This window comes from Eumetopias jubatus, unplaced genomic scaffold, assembly GCF_037043125.1.
Source record: "Eumetopias jubatus isolate StellerSeaLion01/CBP00866 unplaced genomic scaffold, mEumJub1_p1.0 scaffold_16, whole genome shotgun sequence".
NCBI lineage: Eukaryota > Metazoa > Chordata > Mammalia > Carnivora > Otariidae > Eumetopias > Eumetopias jubatus.
Window position 1 is genome coordinate 39,125,631 of NW_028274822.1, and position 19,661 is coordinate 39,145,291.

Below are 19,661 nucleotides of genomic sequence, written 5' to 3' on the forward strand. Positions count from 1 at the left end.
TGGTATCAATCTCTCAGGCTCAGGAAAGGGATTAGGAAAAAGTACATGTTTACTCCACTGATGCTTGCACAAGTAGAGGTTTGGCACTTGTGAGGAGAGGGATTGGTTCCTTAATAAAGAACACCTTAACCACATATTTAAGGACACTTCAATGAGACTAGGCCTCCCCTTACCTAGCAAAACAGCTAGCTTCTGGACAGAGAACACAAGGCAATCCCTCAACAAGCACAGCCTGGAAACATTTTCTGCAGTGGTACCCCACTAAATGACTAAATGCTAGCAAACATTCCCAAAAAGTAAGCAAAACAGCTAGCTTCTGGACAGAGAACACAAGGCAACCCCTCAACAAGCACAGCCTGGAAACATTTTCTGCAGTGGTACCCCACTAAATGACTAAATGCTAGCAAACATTCCCAGAAAGTAAGAGTTAGTACAGAGATCTCTGGAACACTCCACCCTTTCCTCTGACCAGACCACTCGTTGCTGGTTGTGTCTAAGAGAAATCTACAGTCCCTTTTAGTCAGACCCCACAAAGAGTGTTCCTTTCCAGGCAGCCCCTTTCATTTTAGTAATCTCTTAGCTCAATCTAATCTCACCTTCATTATCTCCTGCAGAAATTCCTCATAGTTTTTGGCATCTGGATGGCATTCTTCCCTAGATTTTAGGACTGATAAAGAAATATAATGGGAAAAGCCAGTGTCATTTTAATGGAATTTAGAAGCAGGGAAGGGAATTAAATAATGCTGCCACTTTAATCTAGAGGTTCAAACACTACTACACTGTTCACTCCCTGCTTATAATTGATTCTTTATTTCTTTACAACGATCTTTAATAAATTTTACAAATGGAACCAAAGTGTTTTCTTAGGCAACTATATTTTTTTGAATAGGGTTTAATAACTACCATGAGTTCTAAAGGTGATTTAATGAGCGAAATTCGTTTTCTTCCTTCTACCCTTGAGCCTATTTTAGGGGTGAGTCACTGAATGACACCTGTTCATAATGGTCCATGGCAACCTGGACATTAGAATGTCCCTTATTAAAATGACAGGCACAGTCACTAATGTGTAATCTACCATCTGCATGACTCCCTTTCTCAAGCTCTATTCATTTGTGTGATAAACTAAGTTAAAGTTCCTTACTCTCCCTTCTCGTATAACCTAAGTATTACACATACACATATTATTTTAAAACTTACATAAGATGACAAAAAAGGTAATTATGTAAATACTAGATGATAGTACCAAATAGTTAATCATCCAGTATGCTTGATCATATGTAGTTGATCATACATGGCCAAAGACAGCCTCTCAGGCCATGAGGCTGCCACTTAATATCTCCACTGAAGGAGGAAGAAAGTGGTTTAATGCACAAAACAGGATGTTCTCCAGGCTAAATGAATCCTGGTTCCTCAGTTAACTTCCTTATGCACAGGACTGAAATAAGCTCCATTTGTCAGATTGCCTATGACATGAAATTACTTGCACATATGTACTTCAATCCAGTCTACACATTATTTGACATACTTTGAAGCAGATACTGATAAACAGGATTTGATGTTAACTATCCAGTTAGCTAAGAAATGGATAATATCCAGATAGAATTAGTTCCCTCCATAAGCATAAAGCTCAAATGGCGAGCATGGAAACATCAGGCGTGGTCTGTGAGGATATCTTTGGCCATGTATGATTTACTATCATCAGTAAGTGACTTAGGCTAGAAGGAATATTGGATTTCCTAAGTACTTTAAGATATGCTTTCAGAAGCAGGGAAAAAGCCAATGTCAGTTCCATTAAAATAATTACATCTCAAGTACACACTTACTTTTTACCTAAAGGCTTAAGATACTAGTATTTTTTCATATCTTTAATACTTTTGAATTTCTATAATCTGTTAGGTAAATTGACATTTCATTATAAATGCTATTTGTAGAATAAAATAACGGCATAATTTTAAATCAATATATACAGTACATAGAGCAATCTCTAAGAGGAGCCTGAGTTATTGCAAATGTATGAGCTATTTCCATGGAGGAAAAAGATGGAAAGCCCTTTCCCATTTGCATTTATAAAGGCTGCGTGACTTCTTTAAATATATACACTGATGCCAACAGAGCCATCAGAAATCAATAAATCACATTCTCATGTGCTGTAAAATGTCTGACATGCACATTCATTTTCCTAGTCCAAAATTCTCTGCAAAAGGAACTGTGTAAATGTTCCATTTTAGTTTAATGACATTCTCCACAGTTAAAATTATGTGCATTATTGCCAGTGAGTGTAAAAAACCTGAAGAGCACAAAGCTAGATAGGATTTTAAAGAGCCTACACAGTACATATCCTTCAGTGGCTAGTCATTTAACAGACCACAGAGACACTGATATGAATGCAGAACAAAATTGGGAGATTAGTAAGAATGGATTGAAATGCTGCAATTACCATTTTGACAAAAATAATAGGCATAATTTATTTAGAAGCAGGTGGGGGATGGTTTTGTAAGTGTCTGGAGAGACAGCCCTAATAGTCCCAATACCACCAAACGGAGGTAGAGATGAACATCACTTAAAAATGATACAGATGACAGGAATGACAACTTATTCATCAGTGACGTTCAACTGGAAAGTGTAATAAAAACCTAAATATGACTCCACTTTAGTTGACATTTATTCCACCAGCTGCTATATATTTTTTAAAAGGTCACAGCATTGTTCCATGTAGATACAATTTATGAAGTACCAATTCTTAAAGAAAGGAGGGATCTGCTATGTTTTTAAGCAAGGAGGTTCTAAAAATTCTCCAAACATACTTTGCAGAGAGTTATACACAAAGGCATGACTGGCTACAAACATGAGCACTGAATTTATTCAGGTAATAGTCCTACATGGGAACTGAATGAAGAACTAGCTACAGTTCTCCCTGCTCACTAGCGCTGACTAATGGTGCTCTCACCCTTTAATTTCTTTGCATTTGATCTCTGAACGAAAATGCTGTGGCCAAAAAGATAGCTTTTGACCTATGTGTTTACCAAAACCTGATTATATTTGAAGTGTGTTATTTTGAGGCCCTATACTACATTCAACAACATATCTTTCTTCCTTTCAAGCCATATTTTCCTCTCCCGGAGACCTACACTCACTCCAGGCCCCCTGACCCTAACTTCTCTCCCTAAAGCCTGGACTCCATAATCAACCATTCTAACAAGCATCTCAGAGTGCCCTAAAATCTCTCAGCTCTTTCAATGTGAGCCTTTGAAAATCTCCAATCTTGGCAAAGCCCAACTCCTGGCACATCGAGTACCAAGCTAAATGCACAAATATTTAGCATTGCTGGAGTGAAAAACATGTAAGTAGGCCAACTGGACCCACTGCCATCTAACCTCACATGGGGCCTCAAAGCTGTTGAGCAACCACTTTTTCACCAGGATGGGTCCACAGAACCACCCTTCAGTCTGCTTTCCTAAGCCTTGTTACTCTCCTGACACCCATAAGCCTCTAGTGGCTGAGCAAACACACCGCCATGCAGCTGAAAACCCCTCACTTTCTAATCTGTTCTTCCCATTTAGCTATTTCTTCACTCCTCCTTTCCTGCTTCTCTTCTCTCTGATCTCAGAAATCAGTACTTTTTTCCCCTTAAACCAGCTTCTTCCCCAATATAGTCCATCCTGTCCCATCTCTTCTAAAATTTGGTCAATAAATCAAATCCTCTTTGGGGCGCCTGGGTGGCTCAGTCGGGTAGACACCTGCCTTCAGCTCAGGTCAGGATCCGGGAGTCACAGGATCGAGGCCCGCGGTCTGCTTCACCCTCTGCCCCTCACCTTGCTCTCATACTCTCTCTCACTCTCTCCCTCTCACATAAATAAATCTTTAAAAAAATAAGAAATAAATCAAATCCTCTTTCGCCCATCTTCAATTTCTACTATCAATGGCCTCAATTTTTAGGACAAAAACATGTTTAATTCTACCCTGGCTTTTAAGGCACAGCAATCTTTTGCTATTCTCAAATGTGCAATAAACTTACTGCCTACAATATATATTTAATTCCTCCTTCTCACCCAAACCCAATTACCAAGTCTTGATGGTTTTATCTCTGAATGTCTGTGTTGGATTGATTTGTGCACCCCATCCCACCCCCAATTCCTGTGTTGAAGCCCTAACCTCCGGCGTAACTGTACTTGGAGACAATGCCTTTAAAGAGGAAATTAAGCATAAATGAGGTCGTAGGGCAAGGCCCTAATCCAAAACGGCTAGTGTCTTTATAAAAAGAGGAAGGGACAGCAGGGATGTGGGCACATAGAGAAAAGGCCATCTGAGGACACAGCAAAAAGGAGCCTTTCTGCAAGCCAAGGAGAGAGGCCTCGGGAAAAGCCAACCATGTCAGCACCTTGATCTTGGACTTACAGCCTCCCAGAACTAGGAGAAAACAGATTTGTTTTTAAGCCACCCAGTCTGTGGTATTTTGTTATGGCAACAATAGCAAACTAATATCTCATGAAATAGGCCTTTCTTTTTCATTCTTTAACGGTTTTGGCTAAGTTCTTATGTTTATCAGACATGTTACACTAGCTTATAAGTGGATTCCTAGACTATATTAATTAATTAATTAATTCATTCATTCATTCAAAAAACATTTACTGAACACTTACTACATGCCAGGCACAGTGACTAGAAGAGAGCCATAAAGCCACTGTCCTGAGGCTTTTATTCTCATGAGGAAAGATAAATGAACAAATCCATAAGCAAGTAATTACTGACAATGATTAAGTGCTGGGAGGGAAATAAACAGAAAAATAAGAGAACAGCTGAAGAGGCTACTTTACATGGGAGGGAGGACAAGAAAAGCCTTTGTGAGGAGAGGACACTGACTGGGTGGAGGAGAGTAAGCTGGCCTTGCCGAAAGACGCCGTAAAGCATTTCTAGCAGCGCTCTTAGCAAGCACCAGGGCGAGGAACAGAAGGTTGGGGTATAGGTTTGTGGGACAGGAAGGAAGATGGAATGGTTAAAGCATAGCAAGGTGGAAAGTGGGAGAATCTCTCTCCTCTACTTCATGCTTTACTCCTTCAACAGAGTCCTTTTCTAAAATATAAATCTAATAATGTCATACTCCAAACATATATTCCACATTGCTTACTGACACAGAAGGCCTTTTTTAAAGATTTGCTCCAACCTCCCCTTCTAAACTCAGTTTGCTCACTCTGTACCCCTCCATCTCGAATTACATGTTGAGGGGCGGCAGATACTTCTCTGCCTGTGTTTGGGGGGCAAGGAACACCATGAACTTGGAGTCAGATAAATCTGTGTTCAAATTTTGGCTCTCATGTTTTCACTCGGAAGAAGTTGGGTGAATCCTTTTCTTCTCCTCAACCCTTATTTCCACATAGATACAGAGGGGTGAATAATACGAACTCTTTAGAGAGTTATAGCAAGGATTAATGATAATTGATGTAGGAGGCTTAGCACTATATGTAATCAATATTATTACTGGCACATATGGTCTCCTTTACTCGGAATGCCTACCATACTTCTTTTCCTGGTAAACTTTCTCCATCTTGCCAGATGCAGTTTAGATGACACGTTCTCTTTTTGAAGCGTTCTCTAACTTCCACATACAAAATATAATTATCTCCTCATTGTTCCTATAGCACAATGCATATACCACCACCATGGCATAGTAACTAGAGGTTTTTACATCTCTCTCCCCTCTAGAACCATCACTTCTCTCAGGGTTGGAACTGTGACTTTATTAATATTTGTATTATCAGTCCTTATCTGGCACATAATAGGTGTTAAATAAACATTAGTTGGATGAATGAATGAATGAATGAACTATATATTCCATTCCTTCCCTGAACCACTAGAATTTGCCTACATCCATATTATTCTACCTCTTCAAAAAGTCTGTCAGTCAGGAGTCCCAGTAGGCACAGATGGCTCATTCAAGTTAGCATCATTTGAAGAGGGTAGATTAAAGTGACTACTTACAAAGAAAGGTATGGTCAGGGTGCAGCAACCACCAAGGATACTTCAGTAAACTAAAGCCAGTAATAGGAAGTAGTATTTGACCTGAAGGGTACCAGCAGAAAGGGTTTGTCAGAACTTGGACAGAAAGAGGGCTATATGGAAAGGACCTTGTGATAGGAGCTGGTCAATGGATGCATCATATGTTGACCACACAGGGCAGGTGAGGGGCTCAATCTCACTCTTCTTTTGCCCAAATCCCTGTTGGGGCTCCCCAGTAGGTGAACCCAATTAAAATCCATCAGGCTTTCTCTTCCTGCTTCCAAATAATTCAGGCCTGAAGCTTAAAACAATACAGGCCCCTGTGCCAGAGAAGGAACAGAGGTACCCAGGATGGCTCAAAGTGTGATCACAAAGTCTAGTAGGGTGAGGTAGGTATCCATATGGACGGAAGCCTGGAGAAGAGCTATAGAGGCAATGCACAGTGAGGAACACTTCCTACACAGAGGAGGGGCCTGATATGTAGTGTCAGAGGTCAAGCAGGAAGGGGAAGGTGTCCAAGTGGGATGGGTGGATAAGTAGTCTGTCATGGAGTCTGAGCTTAAGTATAGCAAAGAAGACCATCCACACGGGGCAGTATGGAAGAGTGGCTACTTATAAGGGGATTAACCAAACATTTAGATTTATTAAGAGTAATAAAAACAGGGTTTTTCACTGTATCAGCTATGGAAAGGGAGAAAACTAGAATAAACCATGGAGTATTAGATTAAGACTGGAGGTATTAGTGTAAATTCCTGGTTTACAAGATATAGACACACATAAAGAAATAAATGTCAAAATAAATTGTTATGTTTATATATTCCGAAAGACTCATGCTTTTTCATCTATAAGATGTTCCTTGTCTCCCACAGTTCACACACACACACACACACACACACGTGCACAAAGAGTACACGTGCTATGAGCTCCTGATTCCTAAGTACCATCCTCCACTTGAGGGAAACATGGCTCCTTGAAGAAAGGGTTCATTCCAGGGCCTGGGCAAGAAAAGTATAAGAAGAGAATGGGACAATGTGATGCGCTTCAAAGTAATGAAGTGATCTGAGGGCAATGGAGACCTCAGAAGATACAGAAGCCAGCTTGAACAGGCTCTCAGTGACCAAATGTGGGACAATTCAAGCATAGTATCTATTGAAAAAATAAAAAACAATGAACCCATACAGATACAAATAAATGAGTAAATTTAAGTTCTGAAGAGAAAGGATATTTGCATAGTTTAAAAGAACCTCCTCACAAAATACTATTTAATTACAAAGAGGGAAGAAGTAACTGTGCACTGCAGAGGATTGGCAGATACATTTTAATCAAATGATCAAGTGAACATCAGCAGTATTGTGACAAATAAAAATTATGTGCCAACTAATAGGTGCAAGGTGCAAATATATTACAGTCATAATATACTGGGGGAAGGGGGTCCTGGATGGATCACCAGGCTGGAAACTAATTCTCTAATGTATCTTCAATTTTCTAAAAGTGTATGATTATTTTTAAAAATTAAAAAAAAAAATACAGAAGGCATAGGTCCTCCTGGTGCATTAGTCCGTATATGGTTCAGCCCCCTGCAGCAAAGCACAGTAAAGAAGGCTGAAGGGTGGATCTAGAGGGACAAAGGAAAGATATCCCACTCACTCCCCAGCGACCTCCTAACAGCCATGACACTGTTGCCGGTATACAACACGCACATGACGATCTCTGAAGTATTTGCTAATGTTCTGTCTACTCCCTGGCTCCTTCCCATACTCTTTCTCACCCACACCCTCTCACAAATGCATGTATCCCTCTGGGATAGCTATATCTGCTAGCTCATCAAATCCCACAGTTGACACCAATATCTATGTAGATTTTATAAAGAGCTATAAACTAACTCCATCTCCTTCAGTTTTAAAACCTGTATAATTACTTCTCAACATTTCATATAGTAGAAGCATCTCAGTCCAACCTGTTAAAACCAAACTCAATACCTACCCCCCTATAGTGGGCACTGTTCGTGGACTGCAAGATTATCCCTCACCCCTGGTTGCAAATCCTCTAACATAACTTCCTAAAAGCCAGATTTCTAAAGTACTCCTGACCTCTATCACAGTGCATCATTTTTACTGGAGGAGATGGTGAGCACACTGAGGTTCAAGAATAGGTCCAGATGCTCTAAACAATTTGCATATTCCATTTCCTTAGCTAGAGGCATTGTTTAAGAAGTGGTCTTGTGATCTTAGTAGTACCAATGGTGTGAATCTCAGACCTCTCTTTGAAACCCATTTTTTTTAATCAGGTAGCCATCCTATCACAAAGGAGAATTAGGAAAAAAACAAAAACAAAAACAAAAAAACAAAGGGGGATTAGAATAATGCCAACAAGAAGAAAGATGATTTTTAAAATTAATTCGTTAAATAATAATGAAATGGGTTCTTGACAATAAGTAGATCCCAGGACCCACTCTAATTTCTATCTTCTAATTACCTAAGCCAATAAATCCCTTTATATCTAAGTCAGTTTGAGTTTGATTTTCTGCTACTTGCAGTACATTGTGTAAAATGCTATAAAACAACTAGAAGTTAATATACATGAAATCTAAGATAAGCAGCCCTATATAAAAGAAAGAAAAGTAGAAATACAGAAAAACAAAATACCAGACAGGTTGGCAGAATGACCATTGGCACTGATAAGATAAATGGGAAACCCAGCTTCCATATATGAAGATGTAACAACTGAATGATCCCCAGCTTTCTATGGTCCAGAGTCAGACAGAGGCTGATAGGGACTGCTTCAGGGGAGAAATCTGGTAGAAACCTGGGGAGTTAAAGGAAGGGAACAAGAAACCTGGGACTTTCACATTCTAGACAGATATATAAAGACAAGTTTTCATACAAGTGAAATTCTGAGGTATTTCATATAATTATAGTACTTTCCACTGGTTCAAATAAATCTATGTAATTAGCTTCACGTTTGCATGCCTTTTCTACTCATTCTGGCCCAGAAAGTGGTGGTGTTCAAGGCCATCTGGATTATTTCTAAGCTGTGCTGCAACAGCAGCAGTGTGGGGAGCTTGCTGCATCAAGACGCCTGCCCCTTTCTGATAGGAGAGAGGGTGCTTCAGCTCACCTCAAGCAAGGCACACAGACACTGAGCTCTAAATTTCTTGGCATCAAATGGTTGATAGGCCCACAGAGCTTTACTGTCCTCCCAAGTCACCCTAGATAGAATATCCGGTTGCCTTCTAGACCTTTTACAACCCTATCCCACAGGCAATCTGTCATTTATTCCTACTCAAGTAGGCTGAAACTATGTCTGGAATTCAGTCCTTTCTTCTCATTTCCAAGGCCAATGCCCAAGGTCACACCCTTATCTCATATCTCAACTAGTACAATTGTCTCTTACCCAGTTTCTCTGTGTCTTATCTTTCTGCCTGTCCAATCCAACATTCACAGGGCTACTAGCTCCTAGGAGAAAATAAGGAATGCACTTTATTTATCCCCTTTCCCTCCCCTATGTCCAGGCATGAAAATATCTGTTTAAATTATTGTATGCAGGCCATTTCTCATTTGAAAAACTCTACGATGGTTTCAGAAAAAGTTTGGAAACCTTAATCTGCAACTAGGTCATCAAGGTTGTACACCATACTCCCCATCAGCAGAGTAGCTCACCACTTTCCCCCATAGCATGATCCAATCATACTGAACTACTAAATCTTCTGGAACACACAAGCAGCAGATCTTTATAAATGACATGCTCTCCCTCTAGAGAATTCACTTTTCCTTGGCTCTACTTGCAAAACACCTATTAGTCCTTCAAGGCTCAACTGAGGTATCTTCTCCAACCATAAAATCTTCTCCAATGTTAGTTTACGATTAAATTTCTTCATCCTCTGTGCCTACATAAGACTTTCTTTAAAAGTCTACTTTGACATTTATGTTGCTCTTCCTGGTCTTATACCAAATTTGGTGCAGGTTTACCCAGTTATTAGACTTCTTCCCTAGTAATAAGCAGTGTACTGTATATCACCATGAGGTTGTCTTTCTCCTACCTGTGATTTCTCCCCAAGATTCATTCTTACATCCTCTGTATTTAGCAAACTGTATACAGTACACAGTACATGCTCAGTAAACACTGCCTGAGTAATTTGCCAGTGGACTAATTGTTATATGAGGACAGGTATTGTGCCTTATTACACTTACCACACTGACTGGAAAAAATGAGAAACAGAAATGGCTACAGGTTGAATAAAATACTAGGCTTACACTGGCCTTCTGGGTTACCAAAATATTTGGCTAAACCTAGAGCAGTTTGTCATTTCTTCATTCCAAAAGATTTATTGAGTACCTTGTGTGTGCCCAATCTTATTCCAGGAGCTGGGGACAGAATTGTAAACAAGATGAACCACATGTATGCTAAGGCGGAGGAAATAGTTCTATCGCTAATAAATCAGTCTCTCCCACCCCCCCCAAAAAAGTTTTCCTTAACTCCCAAACTCAGTTCTCAGCCACACAAATGTGAAACCCAAGAGTCATCAGTGGCTTCTCCCTATACCTTGTTCAAGTGTTATTTGACAAAATGTAGAATTGTTACCACTGGATGATGATGGTGATGATCACATTATCTTCCTCCTCTTTAATTTCAACAGTATTCTCCAAATTCAAGCCCTCATTTTGCCTTTTTGGAACAACTAAAATTGCGTCCTAACAACTCTTCCTACTTTTATGCATCCCATCTCTACACTCCCTTTCAAATATTGCCAGAATAATTTTCTTAAAAAGCAACAATCTTACCATATTACAGCTGTGCTCAAAAGCTCTCAATGGCTTTGCAAACACAGGGAGAACACTGTTCAGACTCCTTAGCCTCATAACTCAAGGAATCTTCCAAAATTGACTTCCAATTTGTCCACATTCTTTTGCACTGTTCATCCTACAATCTGGAGTCCTACAAAAATAGCTCTTGATTTTGTATCTTTGAACTTTTCACTTGGAAGTCCATCCATTTTATTCAAATCCTGCCTACATCTCAAGGCCCAATGCAAGGACCTTAAATTTGTGTCTGATTTTTCCCTTCTGCATATGAAAGCTCAATATACTTTGTGCTTTCCCCTCAAGGCTTACCTATTTCTACCTCACATTCTGATTATTCACAAATATAGCTTATGTATCCAACAAAAGCATACTTAATCATCAATAAATACTTAATAGGCACTTACTGTCTTTCCATTACTCCAAAGGACCTAAAACATACCATATTGAGTAAACATTAAACAAATTTTCATAGAATGAAGGCAAACTCCCAAACAGAAATGTACCCAAAATCACAATAATCTTTTTCTAAATGCGAACAATAATCTCCACCAAAGAGGTACATATGAGTGGTAGAAAACGGTAGCTCACCACATTTTAAATATATATGAAAGGAGGCAGCTAAGTTAGTAGAAAATAGAATCAAATAAAAAGCTAAGAAAATTTATTCAAAGTAATATGGAAATATTGAATAATCTTACCCATTTCAGTATATGAATGTACCTCTCATTTTGAGATGCAAATACATAAACACATATACATTATGTCCATCAACTGGAAACTATATACAGTGTCAAAATTTATTGAAATAAGAATGACAAGGAAATTTTTCCTAGTTGCCATTTAATAACTTTTGTGAAATTTAATAAAAGTTTATGTGATGAAATATTTTTTCCTTCTCTTTTCTAAGGAAACAGCTTTAGAAGATGATTGATGCCTGCTATTATGGGTCTATATTTGTATTTCCTTATTTTAGAGGCCTTTCAAAATACAAAAATAAACTTAAAGCATTTCCAGTTATACTAAAAAAAGAAAGATAAAAGGTGATTATTTATAGGCAATCATATTCATGATGATAGAGTCTCAGAAGGCAACAGCAAACATAAATTTTAAATGCTTTTTGGAAAGAGTTGAGAATAAAAACATTTACATAATTTCTTAGAAACCCTGGCTTTTTATTGCTGCACTTCAATATTCCCTCCAGGCAAAAGGAGCAGCTACTTCAAAGATTTATTTGATAATGGAATGTTTGATTTCTTTGTTTTCCCTTTCCAATGTGGAAAGGACTTTTGTTTTCACTCTACAGCAATGTGTTGTATTTTAAAATTTGAATTGGCTCTCTACTGATAATAAAAATGGTTCTGTTTTGGCAAATTAAACACACCAATGCTAGCAACAAGTATATGTTATAAATAGACTATCTTGTTATAAAAAGGGTCCATACGTGTATCAGTCATCTTTGATAACAGAACTACCACTTCATGATAATTTAACTAGTGACTAATATTAAATGTCTAAAACTCTCACTTACCTGCCTATCCACTTCTGGGAGCAAAAGCAGGAGGTATTGTTGAAAATGCTGAGGTAAGGAAGCAAACGTATGTTTATTTATTAAAGCCCTCAAGTTAGTGTTGACAAGAATAGATCCTGGGGTTTCTATGTCAATGTCCTCAGCTTTGGTCCATTTCAAGTGTCCTGTGATAAACAAGGAAGAGCATTAATTCACTGTAGACTGGGGAAAACATGCACATGCACATATACACATATGTACATATTGAACATATTCAATAATATGTCTGACTCTGTCACTTTTTAAAAGTGACATTTCAGAAGGAACTCTCCAAAGCTTCTTTCGTGTTTCTGTCTTGTCTTACTTGTCTTTTATTTTCATAATGTATACTTCACTCATACCATCTATATATTTTAGTCAAAGTAGCATCAGGTCTAGATAAAGAAGTATTTTAATTATGGTCTTCCAAGTAATCAGAATTTGGAATCAATTTTTATAGATTCTAAAAGACCTAAGATCAATAATAACAATAATAACAGTGTTGTTAATTTTAATAGAGGTATTGATAGCTAGCTCAGAGCTATGTGATTCCCCATATACCAGGCAGAGCACAGGCACTGGATTATTTCAAAAGATGCCTGTTCAGGGTATTTTGAAAATAATAATTTAAAAAGCAATCTTTTATAAAAACATTAGTTTCAAGATCTAAAATACCAATACACTTTGAAGGATAATTCTACAATTCAAGGTACACTGACCTTCAACAGAAGGCTGTGTGTAGAGTCCACAACTCAAAATTATGACATACAAGAAAATTATCCACTCTAACAAACAGCCAGATGATGCATCAAACAGAAGAACTGCCACTTTCAGTTACTTAAGAGAACACCAAGAATGTGAGCTGTTTATTAATAGAGTACGTTTTAAATCAAGGGTCAGCAAATCATGGCTCATGAGCTATATCTAGTCCAACTTTTGTTCTGGTAAATAAAGTTTTACTGGAACATAGTAAATGCCTGATTGTTTAGCTACTGCCTAGGTATGCCTTTGCGCGACAACGCAGAGCTGAATAGTTGTGCCAGAAATCGCATGACCTATATTAGCTTCTCAGCCCTTGGCAGAAAAAGTTGCCATCTCTTGTGCTAAATAATTAGTGATGAAAGACAGAATAAAAGTCATTATTAATAAACGGGGAACTATGATGAAATAATAGGCAACTTTGAAACAGAACCAGACAGAACACCTAGAAATGAAAATTTAGTTTTTAAACTAAAAAAAGTAATGGACACAGCAGAGGAAAGAATCATTAATTAACATACAGAGTTGATGACAATATCTAGAATGCAGCATAAAAAAAAATGATGGGTCAAAAAGTAGGCTAGTGAAGAAATGTGGGGAAGGGCACAAGCTGTCAGGATGAACATCTATAGGAGATTCAAAACAGCGGATAGAGAACAGGCAGTATTTGAAGAGCTAATGGCTCTCGTTTTTAGAAGTGAAAATATTATGAGTTCTTGGATAAAGCAATACACCAAATCTCAAGAAGGACAAATACCCACTTTCATCTGATGTGTTGAAATTATAAAATATCAAAAACAAAAAGAATATCTTATAACAATTTTTAAGAAAAACAGATTACATCCAAAGAGATGATATTAGGAAATTTTATCAATGAATAACAGATAGCAATAGAATATCTTCAAAGGGTTAAGAGAATATAAGCATCAGTCTAGATGATGGCAATAATATAAGAACATTTTCAGGGTCAGGGCACCGAGGTGGCTCAGTCAAGCATCTGACTCTTGATTTCAGCTCAGGTAATGATCTCAAGGTCCTGGGACCCAGCCTCCAGTCAGGCTCTGCAATCAACAGGGAGTCTACTTGAGATTCTTTCTCTCCCTCTCCCTCTGCCTCTCCCACCACTTGTGCACTCTCCCTCTCTCTCTCCCCCTCTCTCAAACAAATAAATAAAATCTTAGGAAAAAAAAAGAACATTTTCAGGATCCAAAATGGAAACTCTGTGCTTTAGAGAATCTCGCTAAAATAATCACTAGTGGATGTTCTCAACAAATGAAATTAAATCAAAGAAGAAATAAATGGGTTGCAGAAGCCATGGTTAAGTAAAAGACTAATAGATCAGAGTATCTTCAAGTAAATATTAACTGTGAAAAATAATACTAAGAACCAGTAAGAGTTAAATAAAGGAACTAAGTTAAATACAGAGAAAATAAAATGGAAAATAATTGCATGCAAGATGGGATGGCGTAACTGAAATGAGAGTATACAAACCCTGGTCTGATTTGGGAAGGAGAGAGATTTGGACTAGTCTTTACTTGGTGAAAGCTCTAGAGGTGACCACTAGAAGCAACAAGAAAGAGTGATAACTCCCGAATAAGTGCATGGAAGGAAATCTCAATGAATCAAATGGAAGGCATAAAAGCAGGGGGAAAAAATTAAAAATTAAGTCCAACAAAATCAAAATAAATATAAATGGATTTTCATACTAGATTTAAAAAGCAATACAATCCAGCTATATGCTGCTTACAAGAAATAAACTTAAAAATCATAAGGAACGGATGAAAATGAAATAAACACCAGGCTGAGATTCAAAACAACAACAAAATAATATTAATATCAGACAACATAAACAAAGGTAGAAAACCTTGTTGGGGGTGAGAAAGATCATAAAAGGAATAATTCACTGAGAAGATATAATGACCTTAAATCTGCAACCATTTCAGCAGCATATCATTCAAAAACTTAAAACCGAGAGAACTAAAAAGAGAAAGTGCCATTACGTGATGCTAGTGGGAAGTCTTAATATCTTCTACCAGAAACTGAGACATCAGACAAAAAACTTGTCTTAATAAGAGAATTTTAACAACCCAATAATCAAGGTTGAACCAATGAATTTAACATAGGGCACTGCACTGAGCTGTTAGAGAAAACAATGTTTTGTCACCACTCAAGGAACAATAAAACAAATAAAGGGCGCCTGGGTGGCTCAGATGGTTGAGCGTCTGCCTTCGGCTCAGGTCGTGATCCCAGGGTCCTGGGATCGAGCCCCGCATCGGGCTCCCTGCTCCTTGGGAGCCTGCTTCTCCTTCTGCCTCTCTCTCTCTCTGTCTCTCATGAATAAATAAATAAAATCTTTTTAAATAAATAAATAGATAAAACAAATAAAAATCTGACCAGTGAGTCTCTACAAATACTGATGAACAATATTAAATTTCATCTAATTAGGTAGCAGTAACACAAACACAGCAACTCTCCAATCCTCCCACACCTGTTATATATTTGGACACTCAAAAGCACACTTCTAAGTATTTCATAAGCTAAAGAAAAACAATTTAATAGAAATTAGAAAATATTTGGATTCAAAAATCTGAGAAAGAAGGAAGGACTACAAAAATAAGAGTATACATTCATGAAATAGGAAAGGACAATGAAGACCATCAACACCAAAAAAAGGGGTACTGTTTTTGTTTTTTTGTATTAGATTAATGAAAGAGATATACCTCTGGTAAGACTTGGTATAAATATAGAGAAATGAAAGGCAGAGACATAATTATATAGTATACAAGGAACATACAATGAAAAATAGATTTTAAGTGGCATAATAAAATTCTATGACTTAATCCAATATCTTTGAAGACCAACTATTTTTAAGTTTATATTCAAATTTGAAATAGAAAACCTGACTAAATTTGCAAAAATTTAAAAAAACTGATAAACAGGCAACCTCCCCTAACCCACATACACACAGAATATATATTATAAAAGTTGCCCGAAAGATGAGTTTTACCAGTCCATTAAGGAACTCTTTCACCACTTCATTTTGTACATATTCCAGAGAATAAGTTTATAAAGAAATATTTCCAATTCACTTTATAAAGTTAATATAACCTTTATTCCAAAATAAGGACAAACAAGAACAGTATAAGAGAAAAAAATTATCTTCTCCCATTCCATGGGTTGCCTCTTAGTTTTGTAGGTTCCTCAAGACATTAAAAATAGAGCTACCCTACAACCCAGCAATTGCACTATTAGGCATTTATCCCAAAGACACAGATGTGAAAAGAAGGGGCACATGTACCCCAATGTTCATAGCAGCAATGTCCACAATAGCCAAACTGTGGAAGGAGCCAAGATGTCCTTCAACAGAATGGATAAAGAAGATGTGGTTCATATATACGATGGAATGTACTCAGCCATCAGAAAGGATGAATACCTACCATTTGCATCCACATGGATGCAACTGGAGGGGATTATGCTAAGTGAAATAAGTCAAGCAGAGAAAGTCATTATCATATAATTTCACTCATATGCAGAACATAAAGAATAGTGCAGAGGACCACAGGGGAAGGAAGGGAAAACTGAATGGGAAGAAATCAGAGAGGGAGACAAACCATGAGAGACCCTGGATTCTGGGAAACAAGCTGAGGGTTACAGAAGGGAGGGGGCGTGGGGGGTGGGGGTAACCAGGTGATGGGTATTAAGAAGGGCACGTGTGGTGATGAGCACTGGGTGTTACATGCAACTAATGAACTGTTGAACACTACATCAAAAATTAATGATGTACTCTATATGTTGGCTAACTGAACATAATAAAAATTAAAAAAAAAGAAAAAACTATCAACCAATATGACACAAAAAAGTACAAAAGTTGTATCATTTAAAAAAAAAAACTAAAGCAAATCTGACAAACTCTAACATTTGTTTAGTCAAGGAGATAGGTACATAGGTGTCTGCTTTATTATCATCTGTATTTTTCTATATGTTTAAAGTATTTCACAGCTGGAAAAAAAAATAAAGACCACAAGGAGAGCAGAATTAGGGAGAAGCTTCTTTTCTCAGCAGTGAAGCCAAAGGCAAAACCTAGAGACAGAAATGTTGAGAAATATAGGAAAGGAGTCTGTTTAATTCTCATTTATGACTAAATAATCTCAAATGAAGGAGTTGAGGTCATTTACCAAGAGTGATTCTGACTGAGGAGGAGTGCTGGGGAAATAAGAAAATTGTAAGACTTTGAAACATATATTATAAGCAATGTGAAAAGCAGGACTTATGCTGTAGGTTAATATTTAGTATGGTTCAAAATCTTTAAGAGTATCATGGGGGGGGCCTGAGTGGCTCAGTTGTTAAGCGTCTGCTTTCGGCTCATGTCATGATCCCAGGCTCCTGGGATTGAGCCCCGCCTCAGGCTCCTTGCTCAGCAGGAAGCCTGCTTCTCCCTCTCCCACTCCTCCTGCTTGTGTTCCCTCTCTCCCGCCCTGTCAAATAAATAAATAATTTTTTTAAAAGTCTTAAGAGTATCATTGATAAAAGAATATTCAGAGAGGTACATAATCTTTAATGACAAATCCAAAAGAAGATTTCAAAGATGTCCAACTAAGCAAGAGCATGTTCCATAATTTTGGAACAAAGACAAAGCTGATGAACTTATTGCTAAATTTGTAGCCACACAGGATGTTTAATCCCATTTTAATTATCCTTACACACTTACTCCTAATTGGCTTAAGAACAATCCAATTATATCTGATTGTCTTATCTCATTAGAGCTGGTACCTCATCTCCCTACAGCATTCAGAGGAAGAAAAAGATGTCATTTTAGCATCTAATTCCTGAACACCAGAGAGAATAAAGTAGCTGAAGTCCATAGATGGGCAGAAGAGAAGCATCAGTTGCCAAATTACCACAGTGAGAATCTAGGCCATACAAGAAGAGACTAGGCCGACCTGATGATAAAAATCACGGGGAATATGTCCAATCAGGGTCAGGGAAATTGTCTATTATTTTGACCAAAGGGAGTTCAAAGACCACCAATCTGAGTAACGGCGGCAGACTCTGGTGTACTTGTTGATTAATGGGTAGTCTGCAGGCTTAAAAACTCCTATTTCCACCCAAAGAGGATTTAGGCATAAAATGTACAAAACACAGAGACACAGACATTAACACTCACCCGGCGGGAAGGAGCCCAGGCAAGAGGCAGACCAGGGTCTTTTGTTAGTCTTTTGTTACAAGAGGAACTACCCAAAGAAATACAAAAAGTTCAAAACGAAAGAATTCTTCATTGTCTCAAAGAAATTAGAGAGGAATGATTCTAAAAGAGCTCAGAGAAAAACAGGCTTTCAAAGATTCAGTCCACGGGGGAAAAAAAAATTTATCATAGCACAAAAGCAAATCATCTACAGTGTGATTCAACATAGCCTTCACAAATGAAGTACCTGTATAATGAGTTTATCGGGTAGCAGTGAATCCATTAAAAAATAGTACTGAGATTAAAGAACTATGAAGATTATGGTTATAAAACAGAACATAAATGTTAGCAATCTTGATGTTTAAAAATAATAAAACAACAAAAACATGGAGGTGGGTCTGTAATTGTAATAATTCATACACCCTTCATAATAGATTGTCCAAAGTTATAATGAGTAATCAAAAAAAATAATCACTCTTATTTCAGTTTTTCATATTTTAATACCTTTGGAGAGAACTTTTAGATATGAATATATCTCGTGGCAATGTTCAGCAATTTAATTTTTTTGGTTTTGCTTTTTTATTATTCAGCCAAAATTAATTAAACTTAGTACTTTTAATTAAAATGGTTCATACAGTTTTTCCAAGATGATCTCTGGCTATAGATACACAATAAGAGATGTCAAATCACTTTCTTCCAGCAGGAGAGGATAAGAGAAGTCTGACTCAGGAGAGGGCCTTCACCTGACTCTGCTGGCACCCAGATCTCAGACTTTCAGCCTCCAGAAATGGAATAAAGATGGCAGAGTAGTAGGAGAACCCTATGCTTGCCTCATACCTCCAACACAGCTAGATAAATACTGGATCATTCTGAACACCCAAGGACTTGATGTGAGGACCGAGAGAACCAGCTGCACAACTAGAGGGAGAGAAGAGGCCCCAGTGTGGAGGGTAGGGGGTACGGAGATATGACCTGGTGAGAAAAGGATCGTGTCTGCTGCAGAGGGGAAGAAGCCTTGATTGCAGAGAGAGGAGAGGAAGAGACAGTGCGCCAGCGAGCGGGCAATGCACAAAGGATCACACAAGAAAGACTTCTCCCTAAAGCCACTGACTGGGAAAATAAGGGGGCTGATTATGTGGAGTGTTTACAACCAGTGGAGCTCAAAGACTGGAGTTTTAGAGTTCCATGCTATGGCTGGTGTGGAGCCTGGTGGGTGTAAAGGTGCTCCCATGGAGAAGGCGGCCAGAGGCCCGGGAGTAGATGGCGCAATCTGAGGATCCTCTGGGATACACTGGGAGAGATTTTTCCCCCTTCTTATAGTGCATCTGGGAGAGGTGGCTCTGCCTTTCAGGGGATAAAAGAGCCAGCAGGTGCTGTT

At 38.1% G+C, this 19,661-nt stretch overlaps 1 protein-coding gene across 1 annotated transcript in view; it reads right to left on the minus strand.

Annotated features, from left to right (window-relative positions):
• The window catches only part of ASXL3 (ASXL transcriptional regulator 3), a 153,931-nt gene that overhangs the window by 58,970 nt on the left and 75,300 nt on the right, over positions 1-19,661 (minus strand). Inside the window, exon 7 of the mRNA XM_028098189.2 lies at positions 12,325-12,488. Coding sequence (XP_027953990.2) covers positions 12,325-12,488 — 164 coding nt within the window. The remainder of the gene's footprint in view (positions 1-12,324; positions 12,489-19,661) is intronic.